The sequence below is a fragment of the Eptatretus burgeri genome, chromosome 8 (assembly GCF_056783735.1).
Source record: "Eptatretus burgeri isolate ZD-2024b chromosome 8, Ebu_testis_v1, whole genome shotgun sequence".
NCBI classification, from domain to species: Eukaryota; Metazoa; Chordata; class Myxini; order Myxiniformes; family Myxinidae; genus Eptatretus; species Eptatretus burgeri.
This window is the reverse complement of record NC_140968.1, coordinates 70,925,496-70,940,495: the sequence shown is the minus strand read 5'-3', so window position 1 is coordinate 70,940,495 and position 15,000 is coordinate 70,925,496. Positions and strand designations below refer to the sequence as shown.

The 15,000-nt window shown below is 41.1% G+C and overlaps 1 protein-coding gene across 4 annotated transcripts in view; it reads left to right on the top strand.

The window, feature by feature from the left end:
- Positions 1 to 15,000, top strand: part of LOC147022007 (zinc transporter ZIP5-like) — a 155,102-nt gene that overhangs the window by 67,756 nt on the left and 72,346 nt on the right. For all 4 annotated transcript variants that reach the window (XM_085892541.1, XM_085892539.1, XM_085892540.1 and 1 more), the window contains 2 exons: positions 1,354 to 1,523; positions 6,211 to 6,369. In XM_085892541.1, the coding sequence (XP_085748667.1) occupies positions 1,354 to 1,523; positions 6,211 to 6,369 (329 nt within the window). The remainder of the gene's footprint in view (positions 1 to 1,353; positions 1,524 to 6,210; positions 6,370 to 15,000) is intronic.

The following is a 15,000-nucleotide window of genomic DNA, read 5'->3' as shown; positions in this document are numbered from 1 at the left end:
AAAACTTGGACCTCTGTATCTCTGAAACCACAACAAGGAAAAAAGTGAAACTTGGCACATGACAAGTAATCCCCATGGGGATTAAGGGTGATTTTTTTTATGACCTCATATATGCCTTCATTATGACATCATAATTGTACATGTAGAACACTCCATCTGATGAGTACGAAAAATTTTGAGCATCATCTCAGGATAAAATGGTCCACAGAAAGAAAAAAAAAATGTGATGATGTCATCGGTCACGTGATTTGGCAACCATGTTGTTTTAAAAAATACCTTTAAAAATCTTCTTCTTGGAAGTGGCTTAACAGATTGATGCGAAACTTTACAAGTATGACCGCTTATCCATGAGGAACAAATGGTTCACACATATGATGTCATAAGTCACATGGTTTGGCAGCCATATTGGATTTACCCTAAAACCTATAAAAAATAATCTTCTCCAGAACGGCTGGACAGATCGAGGGGAAACCACACAAATGTTCCGCAAGCCTTGGGTGTACACATTTAAGGAATAATTGATTGGTCACATGGTATGGCAGCCATATTGGATTGAAGAAAAATATTGAATAATGTTTTCTTTGGAACAGCTTCATCAATTGATGTGAAACTTCACAATTATGATCTAGTAGTGATGGGGAATACATGTTTTAAATTTCAACTTGATCAGACACATTGTCTGGCAGCCAGAATTATTTCATTTTTTGATCTTGGTTCTTTTTATTTTATTTTATTTATTTATTTTGCATAAGGCACACTTGGCTGTGCCTGCATGGGGTTGATGGTAGAGGCATAGCACTGAAATGCGAATCCTATCCAGGTTCCTCCTGATGACTTCATCTTTTCTTTTTGCTTGTTTGGGTTCTTTCTGATTATGCCAATGCAGGACTGTACCTATTTGGTCTTCCATTTGATTTGAACTGAATTTCTTTCAATCCCATTCTAAATTCAATTGAATAATAATATAAAACGTCATGGTTCAGGGTCAGGTGGCCAATCAAAGCGGGACATCTTGGCATGGCGTCATCACTGCCAGCAGTTATAAAATGACCGTTCAAATTATGTCTCATTAATTACGTAACACACCAGTACACAAACGCCACACAAAATGCACCACACAAAACTACACAAATACCATGCAAAACAAGTCCTGGCAAGGGTCTGCAATCTCTGATTGCTCTTTTTCTTGTTGATGCTTGATATTATAATGTTAACTTTATCTATGTCACGGTTAAAATGCATGAAAGTTGAAATATTTTAATATGATGATGATGATGATGATGGTGGTGATGACAATTTTCATCATCACATCTGTATCAATTCAAAGTTGGAGCGAATGATTTTGTTTTGCAGGCTGGGGCTGGGGCTTTCTCTCCATTACAACCATCAGCCTTTTGTCATTGCTTGCTGTTACCTGCATCCCAGCCTTCTCCCCAACTACTGTCCATATCCTGCTTAGCTTTCTCGTTGCCCTGGCTGTGGGTACCCTCACGGGTGATGCCATTCTGCACCTCATTCCCCATGTGAGGTTCTGAGCCCACACCTCCACTGTCCCTCCACAGATGTGATCAGCCCCTTTTTATTGATTTCCTTTCATGTCTTGTTTGTACCAGCTTTAAAGCTGGGAGAGGGAGGAGGGAGATTCGATTTGCTGAGACATTGTTGATGTACCAGATCGTTGTGTTGATTTAGAGCATGTAAATGGGCTTTGCTATAATGAGATTGGTGAGGTTTACTGTGCAAGATGTAGGTTTGTGATCTAAAGTCTGATTGTTCTGGAAACACACAAACACACGCAACCTCCCTCTCTCTCTCTCTCTCACAAGAAAAGTTAAAAAAAAATTAATATAATTCTGAGGAGTTCCTCAGTCTCCATGTACTGCTCCTACACCTCCCAAACCCCAAAAGTCGTTTGGTTGCAACTTCCCCTCTGCTCCCACCTCATGTTTATCTGTGTGTTGTACCATGCTCCAAACAGAGATGACTCCATATGTATATCTCTATCTCTATATCTTTTTCTCTCTTTTTCTCTCTTTCTCTCTCTTTCTCTCTCTCTCTTTCTCTCTCTTTCTCTCTCTCTTTCTCTCTCTTTCTCTCTCTTTCTCTCTCTTTCTCTCTCTTTCTCTCTCTTTCTCTCTCTTTCTCTCTCTCTTTCTCTCCTTTCCTCTGTCTCTCCCTCTGACAACATAGACCAACTTTTAACCACTCATCCCAAACCTCTCTTCCTCATATGTGGTGATTTCAATTGTCACCATGCGAATTGGCTGGTTGTCGGTACCTCTCTCAACAAATGACTTCTGTGACTCCATGGGACTGATTCGATCTCTGAACTTTCCTTCCCAGATTTCTCCCAAGGCATATCCTCCCTTCCTGACTTGGTTATGACCAACATCACCACAAATTCCTCCTGCTCTTTTTCTGCTCCGATTGGTTCATCTGATCATGTGCTTGTGAAGGTTGACATCTATCTGGCCATTCTCAGAGAACAGCCTCAACACTGGTGAGTCTGGCAGTTCACTCAGGCAAACTGACAGGAACTGCAAGGAGCCATTGCACACCAGGACTGGTCTCCTATATCTATCACTCCTGATATTAACTCAGCCTGGGAATTCTTCCACAGGAACCTGCTATCACTTTCTTATGATCAGATCCATCCCATCTCATCTTCAGTTATCATACCCATCCTCCCACTGTGGTGAGGCAGTGCTCTTGAAACATCTGGCATTCTCCTCCTGGAAGGAAAATCTGACCGAAGTCAACCTCAGAGCATTCCACAAAGCTCTTACCAAGTGTGTGTCTACTCTTATGAGAGGTAGAAAACAACATCTGTCCAACCTAAAGATTGAACTTTTAAACTTGTCTCCCTCTTCGTAAACCTGGTGGCACCTTGTTAAGTCTGTTTCAGGAATATGCTCCCCCTCCATCCCTTCCCTAACTTCAAATGACAGCACAGCCGACTCTGCTCATGAGAAAGTCGAATGCCTCAATTCTGTGTTTAAAATATTGTGTCCCCAACCGCTCACTCTCTGTACCCACCAGACCTATTTCCACCCAACTGCTCTTGGACTGTGTTTTTTGCAGTTCAGAAGGTGGAGAAGTTTCTGTCAACCCTCGACTCTAATTCTGCAACTGGACCAGATGGCATCAGCTCACATGTCCTAATAACCTGCTCTGTTGCTCTTTTACATCCTCTTTCTGCTCTTCTCACCCTGTCATTTACCATAGGTCATCTTCCATATGGTTAAAAATCAGTCAACATCACCACATTACACAGCCATTGTGAAAAAAACGATCCCCTAAATTACAGAGCTATTAGCTTACTTCCAATCACCAGCAATGTCATGAAATCCATCATCACAGTTGACATGAAATCATTCCTTTTCTACAACAGCCTCATCTCAGAAAATAATTCAATTCCAATTCAAATAAGGTCACCCTACCTTGGACATGCTGCTTCTATTCTCACAACAATGGATGGAGGACCACACCGTCAGACATAAGATCAGGGTCATCTCTCTAGACATATCTCGAGCTTTCATTTCAGTCTGGCATCCTGGCTAACTCTGCAATCTCTGCCTATGGCATCTATGGCCAACACCACTCTTGGGTTCCTGATGTCTTTCACTCACAATGCCAGCATGTGGCTCTCAAAGGAAATCCTTTCATCTCCTCTGCTTATCAAGACTGGTGTGTTCCATCAGTGTTCTAGGCCCCATCCTATTACTAATCTTCATCAATGTTCTCACTGACTCTCTGGAAAATCCTCTATCTCTTTGTTGATGACTCCACCCTCTGCCACAATGTCCCTCATCCTTCAGAAAATCAGCCAGCAGCCTTTTCACTCACTTCAATCCTTGAAAAATCACAAACTGGTCAAATACTTGGAATATCTTTCAATCCTGACATATCCCAGACTCTCACTCTCCCTTTCTGAAAGGACCATCTGGCAAACCCTCCCATTTACTTTTTAACAACCCTCTCAACAAAATTCAGTCACTCAATCTCTTGGGTCTCCCTCTCAGCCATGGTGTTTCTTGTGCAAACCTCATTTCAAAGTTGACCTCCAAAGCCAAATGCCAACTGGGCATCCTCCGTCATGCAAAGTCCTTCCTTGGCACACCTGAGCTCCTATCCACCTACAAGACTTTGATCCACAACTCGATGGAGGACTGTTCTCCCTTCTGTGCCTCACATTCTGCTCAGCTTGATGCTGTGGAAACAATGGCTTTCAAGATCATTGGATTCTCCTATGATGAAGCCGAGTCCATAGGCGTATCACTCTGCCATCGCAGACAGGTTGGTGGTTTATTTGTGGTCTTTTACCCTCTGCCCTCTTCGTGTTTTATCCCCCCCCCCTCCCCGCCACACAGGTTTCTGCAGGGCGCACATGGTCCACCACCACCCCCTTCTCATGAAACTCTCAATATCTAGACTCATTGTTCACCTCCACTCATTGTTTCTCTTTTTTCCCACCTGTTAAACTTTCAGGTTAAATATAACTCTTTTTTTTCCACCTGTTAAAAAACGAACCAACTTTCACATTGTCTTCAATATCATTCTTCCCTCCAAGTCTTCAAGACAGCTGTTCACCACCATTTCAGATCATCCCACATTCAAAAACCATGATATATTCTACCTCCGTTAACCACCCTCCCCCATCCCCCCTCCCCAGTGATATTATGATCACTGTCAAATTACCCATTTTTCCTCTGTGACAGTATGCTGGTGTATCCATCCTGTCCACTCCCTGCATTCTCTCCGACCCCTCTTCCTTACCATCACATCCCTTCTTGTCCATCTCCGTCTATCTTGTCCCTCAGCCCTGTTGCACGGCGTTTCCCCCCTCTCTTTCTGCTGCTCCTTTTGTTCTGTTGCATCCTGATCCGTTCTGTGTTCTTGCTCTTCCATGAGACTTAACTAGGTATAGTTTTTTTTTTTTTTTTTTACATTTACAAGTGCAGCATCACCCGAGGACAAACCGTTTGAAAAAGTAAGAAGAGCCACAGCAAATGAAAATAAACATTATTATGATCACAAAAGTCACATAACCAGAACATTTTCTCGCAATGGCTTTCCTCCCCCCCCTCCCTCTCCCAATTCCGCTTCATCTCAATATGCAATTTCAGATTCCAAAGCCTGATTAATTTATAGTTAAAAAATGAGCCAAGTGGCACAAGGGAGTTCCTTTTTTTTGTCAACAAACTCATGTGGCAGATATAGCAAGCACATGACAAACTTCACCAAAATACACTTTCACGCGTTTATTAACCTTTATTTTTTTATGATTCGCCATCAGTCTCAAGAGTGGCGATTCCATGCATTCGAGAAAGAATACAGAAACATTTTCAAAACCAACATGTAGGTTAAAAAAATGCACAAGCACACCTCCTGATGTCCTACCTTCCTGGGGCTGGTTCAAGTTCAATTCCCGGCCCAGTGCTCAACTGTCAGACTGGTAACTCTAGTAGGTTGTTGCATCAATGACTCTGACATCCGTCAGATGGATCAGAAGCCAGGTGTCCCACCTGTCAGCAGTAGTTGCTGGTGGATACTAAAGATCCCGTGGTGTCTTTCGCAAGGCAGTTGTGTGCCAGCTGCCTTCATGAGGCGTTTGGCAGACTTGGTGTACAGCGGGGGACAAAAAGTTTCTGTGCCATTCGGGTAATTGGATGCTAAAGGCAGCCAGCACAGTGAGGTGCACGAAACAATGAGATGGAGAACTGCCCCCTTCCCAGTTTTCTCTCCAAATTAAACTTCATTTTCGAAATGTGAGTTAAAGATTACACAATTTATCCTTCTCTGCTGCAACAAAGACCTCATTCCCAGCAAGTATAACTTAGTCGTTTCACCAATTTGTGCAAATGTGAAATACCACTTATGCAAACTACTCATAGATTTTTGTGTTGTTCTCCTCCATATATTCTCAGTTCAGTATAATCACCAGGAAGATTTACTGGCGAAAAAAGAACACATGTTTCCGATTTTTTTTTACTATGCAGTAAATATATGTGATGTCATTTCGGGGCACAAATTTAATGAAAATTAGCATTTAAGTCGAGAAATGTCGTGTCGTTAGTCCTCTTCCTCCTTCGGCTCCAACACTGATTTTTTAACCCCATACTTTTTCATATTCTGGATCAGTGTCTGTTTTTCAGATGACGGACCTGATAACATTAGAAGAATTGACATGTGACTTTTTTTTTTCCATAGGCCCAGGGTGAGCACAAGAACCACGATGACACGAGCCACAACCAGGAGCAGTCCGCGCAAGTGTTGTCTCTGGGAAAAGGCTTGACGCTGCTTGGAGGAATATACCTCATGTTCTTCATTGAGACCATTTTGCCAATTGTGCAGAATTTTCGACTAAAGGTGAGACCTTGTGAATTTTTTTTTGTTTAGGGGTCACTCCTCAATATGTCCAATTAACCAAAAAAAAAAAAAAAACAAACAACATTCCTTTCACACCATCAGGCACATTGTGCTGCCAAAGCAGTTTCATTGACTCAGGGCAAAATCCTGGACAGGTCACCACTCTGACTTCCAGGCTACTCTCGTAACTTATTTCCAAGAGCTGGGACTCATTTTGCCATCCTCAGAAGGATGACAGGCTAAGTCAACCCACTGAGTGTAAATTAACAGTATGACAGGGGCTCAAACTCATGAATCTAAAAATCTGAAGGCAGCTACCTGAACCATTAAGCACCTTAACCATTCAGCCAACACCATCCATCCATTGTGACCATACTCTGTGCAGAGCGTTGGTGCTACCTAAGCAGTCTCCTTGGCTATTGGGCACAATCCTGGACGGGTCGCCACTCCAACACAGGATCCCAGCAAGCGAGCACTCATTTTGCCAACCTCAGAAGGATGACAGGCTGAGTGAACCCCACCTGGTATTAATTCAACACCAAGCAGGATTCGAACTCAGAATCCTCAGATCCCAAGCCCACCACTCCAGCCATTAGGCCAACACCAGGCTTTCAATATGTCTCATTATTTCAAATAAAATATTAAGATTTTCGTGAAACTGCAACCAAGAACTCCTGATGATAGCTTAATAAATCGAATCTGTTCAAAATCACCGCAAATGACGTCATGGAGGGTAAAAGTCCCAATTGTGTTGTTTCATCCATCTTGCTCAAAACACTTACTCAAACTACCATGGGCATGAAAGTCATTATTCACATGATTGAGGTCACTTGAGCCATCGATTATTTCAATCGATAAGCATAATTAAGGTCTCAAATGTATCCAGTCATCTTTGAACAAACAGAATAGATCTGGAATCAAGGAAATACATGTTTACAGTCCTGTTTGAAAGATTAATTCAGTTGGACAAAGTAGCTTCTAAGGTAAGTCTTAATGATGGAAAATGTCACTCTTATATGGTTCCAGCACAAGGGATGTTAGTTTTCTTCTCATCTACCACATGAGCTGTTGTACTTGCATGCCATCATTGAATAGTGCAATGAAAGTCAGAATAGTTATTTAATTCCATAGGGATATAGAATGGGGCTTGACAACACAACACTTTAGTCTAATTACTAATTGGTTTTTCATCCTCGGTGACGAACACGTTTAATATTTTGTTTTGCCCTAAATTTTTGCCCTAAATAAAACATTTTGCCCTAAAAGTTTATACACGACGTGACTCCTCCAATATGATTGTTGCACTCACTCTCTGATCAACCAAAATGTCTCTTCTTCAACTACTCTATGTACAAAGGTGATTGGTATGACCTTGTAAGTGAGAGTATGACTCGCACTCTCTTCTCTCTTGCACTCTTTTCTGTCACACTCTCTCTATTCTCTCTCGCACTACCTCCTCTCTCTCTCTCTCTCTCTCTCTCTCTCTCTCTCTCTCTCTCTCTCTCTCTCTCTCTCTCTCTCTCTCTCTCTCTCTCTCTCTCTCTCTCTCTCTCTCTCTCTCTCTCTCTCTCTCTCTCTCTCCCCCCCACTATTCTCTCCATCCCCTTTCACATCCTCTTGTCTCGCACTATTTTCTCCCACCTCTCACTCTCACACTCCATCCCTCCTTCTCTCTCGTCATCTCATCCTCAGTATCTCTCATTGAGCAAAACGTCATTTTTCCTTGTAATGAAAGTACTTACATGAACAAGAGAAACTAGAACGGCACTCGGAAGAATGCATACCTTCACCAGGCTGAACAGTTTACATTTTGTATTCCACTGATCGGTCGGACCATGATCCTAATCTGAAACAAATTTTAATCGGCTTGTTCTTGTCACCAAACCAACTCGTCCAGCTAGTTTCATACACTCGTCCATAACTCGTCCACAACTTTTTGAGACATATCATGTTATGCATCGTTTTTGGCCCCATCTCTCAATTGTGAAGAATCACTTGGAGAATTAAAAAAAACTCTCCGATCCAGATCCAGATCGTCACCAAAATTGAATTGTTTTGTCCTCATCACACACCCCACCTACCCACCAAGTTTTGTCTGAATCCGTCCATTACTTTTTGAGATAACCTGCTCACAAATAGACAGACAAGGGTGTGAAACAACACCTGTCCTCCTTTGGTGGCGGAGGTAAAAATTGTCATCATTCTACAATGTACTCATTCTTAATTATGATGTCCTGTCTTCTTTCATAATACATACCATGCATTTCATAACACTGTATAAATACGACCCAATGTCACGTACTTTGCGCACCGTACTCTGCGCACCTTAACTCTCACAGTCTCACACTCTTGCACTCATTTCTCGCACTCATGAGAGTCACGCACTCATGAAATACATTTTGGAATGTTCTGTTCTCCATGGATTTAGGTGTTGTGCAAGCTCCGTGCAATTTCATTTTTTCCAATAAACATGAGCGAAGTGACCAGACAGAGGCAGGGGCATCATCCCAGAAGGGAGAGCAGTACTCCGACAAGCTGCAGACGAAGGCCTTGTTGGGAGATAAAGTTCAGTTGTGCCGAGGAAAGACATTGCACGACGGTGGATGCCCAGACACCGACTAGCTTAGGAGGTCAACTTATATATGTGGTTTGCCCAAGAAAGATCATGGCTGATAGTGAGGCCTAAAAGTATGAGTGAATGAACTTCCTCAAGAGGGTTGTTAAGAAAGTAGATGGGAGAATTTGCCATACGGTCCTTTCGGAGAGAGATCGGAAGAGTGTTAGATTTGCCAGGATTGAAAAACTTATTCCAAGTGTTTGACGAGCTCATGATTCTATCAACATCTGAAGAGAGAGAAGAGGCTGCTGCTGCTTGCCTCTGAAGAGTGAGGTATGTCACAGCAGATGCTGGAGTCATCAGCAAAGAGATACTGTAAAGAGGATTTTCCACAGTCAGAAAGATTGTTCTTGAAGATTCAGAATAGTAGTAACCAAACTCTCCAAACTGTCTGCCGATGACATCCAAGCCCAACTTCACACATGGCTTGCTGACTTCCTCTACTCTCGTAGGCAACGTGTGGCACTCAAAGGAATCCTTTCATCTCTTCTCCCTATCAAAACTTGAGTGCCCCAAGGCAGTGTTCAAGGTCCAGTCCTATTCCTGATCTTCATCAATGATCTCTCTGACTCAATTGAAAATCCCCTTTCTCTATTTGCTGTTGACCACCCTATACCATGACATTCTCATCCTTCAGACAGGCAGGCTGCAGCCTCCTCCCTCTCTTCAGACCTTCAAAAAAAATCACAAGATGGTCAAACACTTGGAATATCCCTTTCAATTCTGGCAAATCTCACACTCTCACTATGACTCTCCTAAAAGACTGTCTGGCAAACCCTCCTATCTACTTTCTTATGAATCGTCTTGAGGAAGTTCATTGCTTCCTCCTATCCTCCTATCCCAGTTACTCATTGTTCTGCAAGTCATAATCAATGGGCTCAGCAGCAGCGGTCCTCTCTAATAATCTGTGAATACAACAGCAGAAGTCTTCTTGATAGGTACAGCAGCAGCAGCCTTCTTGGCAGCAATCTGTCAACCTCATTGCAGAAACTTTTTCTTTTCATCATAAAAGTCTCTCTCGAGCTGCTTGGAGCAGTATTCCCAGCAAAAGTCTTTCACAGTAATTAAACTTTTTCCTTTCAGTTGAATGCACTTTGTCAGACTTTCCTGCAGTTTCTATTGAATGCTACCCAGACTGCAAATCCTCATTGAGTTGAACCATCCCACCCCTCCCAGAATCACATTGGCTAAACACCACTCACCACCACAAAGACCACAGCACTTTAGTGACCAGCCCTTCTGATGACTTTGTGACTTCAGATTCTTCTCACATCATCTACACACATTCAAACTTTCCATACCCTTTAAAACATTATAGAGCTTCCTTTGATCTCAATCAAAAATAACTCAGGAATGCTGTTCATGAAACAAGATTAACATGATATATATCTCGATATATCTCGATATATCTCTCTATATCTCGCTATATATCTCTATATCTCTCAATATATCTAGATCTCTATCTCTCCATATCTCTCTATATCTCTATATCTCTCTATATATCTATATCTCTATATCTCTCTATATATCTATATCTCTATATCTCTCCATATATCTATATCTCTCTATATATCTCTCTATATCTCTATATCTCTCTATCTCTATATCTCTCTATATATCTCTCTATATCTCTCGATATCTCTATATCTCTCGATATCTCTCTATATCTCTCGATATCTCTCTATATCTCTCCATATCTCTTGATATCTCGATATCTCTCTATATCTCTATCTCTAAATCTCTATATATCTCTATATATCTCGATATCTCTATCTCTCAATATCTCTATATCTTGATATCTCGATATCTCTATATCTCTCTATATATCTCTATATATCTCTCTATATCTCTCTATATCTCTCTATATCTCTCTATATCTCTCTATATCTCTCTCGATATATCTCTATATCTCTCTCTATCTCTCTCGATATATCTCTCGATATCTATATATCTCTCTATCTCTCTCTATATATATATATATATATATATATATATATATATATATATATATATATATATATATATATATATATATATATATATATATATATCTATTTCTCTCTATATCTCTCCATATAGATATCTCTATATATATATATATATATATATATATATATATATATATATATATATATATATATATATATATATATATATATATATCTCTAGATCTCTAGATATCTATCTCTATATATCTCTACATATCTATCTCTACATGTCTATCTCTATATATCTATCTCGATATGTCTATCTCTATATATCTATCTATATGTCGATCTCTATATGTCTATCTCTATATGTCTATCTCTATATGTCTATCTCTATATAACTATCTCTATATATCTATCTCTATATATATATATCTCTCTCTGTCTCTCTCTATATATATATATATATATATATATATATATATATATATATATATATATATATATATATATATATATATATATATATATATATATATATATATCTCTTTATATATCTCTCTTTGTATATCTCTCTTTATATCTCTCTATATATATCTCTCTCTATATATCTCTCTCTATATATATATATATATATATATATATATATATATATATATATATATATATATATATATATATATATATATATATATATATATATATATATATATATATATATATATATATATATATACATATCTATCTCTACATGTCTATCTCTATATATCTATCTCGATATGTCTATCTCTATATATCTGTCTATATGTCTATCTCTATATGTCTATCTCTATATGTCTATCTCTATATAACTTTCTCTATATATCTATCTCTATATATATATATATATATATATATATATATATATATATATATATATATATATATATATATATATATATATATATATATATATATATATATATATATATATATATATATATATATATATATATATATATATATATATCTATCTCTATATATATATATCTTTATATAACTCTCTTTGTATATCTCTCTTTGTATATCTCTCTTTATATCTCTCTATATATATCTCTCTCTATATATCTCTATATATCTCTCTATATAGATCTCTAGATCTCTTGATATATATCTTCTTCTTCTTCTTCTTTCGGCTTCTCCCGTTAGGGGTCGCCACAGCGGATCAACCGTCTCCATTTCGCTCTATCCTCCACATCTTCCATTGACACTCCAACCACCCGCATGTTCGCCCTCAGCGCATCCATGAACCTCTTATTTGCCTTCCTCTTCTCCTCCTGCCTGGCAGCTCCATCCTCAGCATCCTTCTCCCGATATACTCCGTTTCCCTCCTGTGCACATGTCCAAACCATCTCGATCTCGCCTCTCTCACTTTGTCTCCAAACCGTCCTACCTGCACTGTCCCTCGAATATACTCATTCCTTATCCTGTCCATCCCAACGAGAATCGCAGCATCTTTAACTCTGCCACCTCCAGCTCCGCTTCCTGTCTTTTTGTTAGCGCCACCGCCTCCAAACCATACAACATAGCTGGTCTCACTACCGTCTTATATACTTTTCACTTAACTCTTGCAGCTACCCTTCTGTCACAAATCACTCCTGCAACTCTTCTCCACCCACTCCATCCTGCCTGCACTCTCTTTTTCACTTCTCCACCACACTCTCCATTACTTTGGACAATTGATCCCAAGTATTTAAACTCATCCACCTTCCCCACCTCAACTCTTTGCAACCGCACCATACCACCACCCTCCCTCTCATTTACACACGTACTCCGTCTTACTACGACTGACTATCATTCCCCTTTTCTCCAGTGCGTACCTCCACCTCTCGAGGCTCGCATCAGCCTGCTCCCTACTCTCCCTACAGATCATGATGTCATCCCCGAACATCAAAGTCCATGGAGACTCCAGTCTGATCTCGTCCGTCAACCTGTCCATCACCATTGAAAACAGGAAAGGGCTCAGAGTTGATCCTTGGTGCAATCCCACTTTAACCTTAAACCGGTCTGTCATTCCTACCGCACACCTCACCGCTGTCACACTGTCCTCATACATATCCTGCACAATCCTCACATACTTCTCCACCACTCCCGACTTCCTCGTACAATGCCACAACTCCTCTCTTGGCACCCTATCATAAGCTTTCTCTAAATCCACAAACACACAATGTCACTCCTTCTGGCCTTCCCTGTACTTCTCCATCAACATTCTCAAAGCAAACATTGCATCAGTGGTGCTCTTTCCTGGCATAAACCCATATTGCTGCTCACAAATCATCACCTCTCCTCTCAACCGAGCTTCCACTACTCTTTCTCACAACTTCATGGTTGGCTTAACAACTTTATCCCTCTGTAATTTCTACAACTCTGCACATCACCCTTGTTCTTGAAAATCGGAACCAGTACACTTAATCTCCACTCCTCTGGCATTCTCTCACTTTGCAAGATTTTATCTTGCAAGATTTTATCTTGCAAACAATCTGGTAAACAACCCCACTGCCATCTCTCCAAAGCACTTCCATGCCTCCAGTGGTATACCATCTGGGCCAACCGCCTTTCCACTCTTCATCCTCTTCATAGCAGTCCTCACTTCATCCTTACTGATCCACCCCACTTCCTGATTCACTATCTCCACCTCTTTCAACCTTCTCTCTCTCATTTTCTTCATTCATCAGCTCCTCAAAGGACTCCATCCACCTTCTCAACACACTCTCCTCGCTCGTCAGGACATTCCCATTTACGTCCTTTATCACCCGAACCTGCGGCAAATCCTTCCCAGCTCGGTCCCTCTGTCTTGCCAATCGGTACAAATCCTTTTCCCCTTCCTTAGTATCCAACTTCTTATAGAGCTCGTCATATGCCTTTTTCTTAGCCTTTGCCACCTCTCTCTTTGCCTTTCACCGCCACTCCTTGTACTCCTGCCTACTTTCTTCATTTCTCTGACTATCCCACTTCTTTTTCGCCAACCCCTTCTTCCTTATACTTTCCTGTACTTCCTCGTTCCACCACCAAGTCTCCTTATCTTCCTTCCTCTGTCCAGATGTCACACCAAGTACCTTCCGAGCTATCTCCCTCACCACTTCTGCTGTAGTTGCCCAATCATCCCACCCATCTTTACCACCATCCAACACCTGTCTCGCCTCCTCCCTCAATTCCACGCAACAGTCTTCCTCCTTCAACTTCCACCATCTGGTCCTTGGTTCAGCCCTCACTCTCTTCCTCAACCTCACCTCCAAAATCATCCTACAGACCACCAATCGGTGCTGTCGAGCTACACTCTCCCCTGCCACCACCTTACAGTCTCTAATCTCTTTGAGGTTGCATCTCCTGCTTAAGATGTAATCCACCTTTGTGCACTTTCCTCCACTCTTGTACGTCATCCTGTGTTCCTCCTCCTTCTTGAAATACGTATTTACCACTGCCATTTCCATTCTTTTTGCAAACTCTACCACCATTTGCCCTTCCGCATTTCTCTTGTTGAGACCGTACCTACCCATCACCTCCTCATCCTCTTTATTCCCTTCCCCAACATGCCCATTGAAATCTGCTCCAGTCACCACTTTCATCCTTGGATACACTCTCCACCACTTCATCTAACTCACTCCAGAAATCTTCTTTATACTCCATCTCACACCCCATATGCGGGGCATATACACTGATGACATTCATCATCACCCCTTCAATTTCCAACTTCACACTCATCACTCGGTCCGACACTTTCCTCACCTCCAATACCCTCTTGACATAATCTTCCTTCAGGATTACCCCGACACCATTTCTCCTCCCATCCACACCATTGCAGAACAGTTTGAAACCACCTCCAATGCTCCTCGCCTTGCTCCCCATCCACTTGGTCTCTTGTACACACAGTATGTCCACCTTTCTTCTCTCCATCATATCAGCCAACTCTCGCCCTTTGCCAGTCATCGTCCCAACATTCAGAGTTCCAACTCTCACCTCCACACTTTTACTCTTCCCTCTCTCCCACTGCCTCCGGTCTCGCAACCCCGTCTCCTTCTCCTCCTTCACCCAGCAGTAGCACAATTT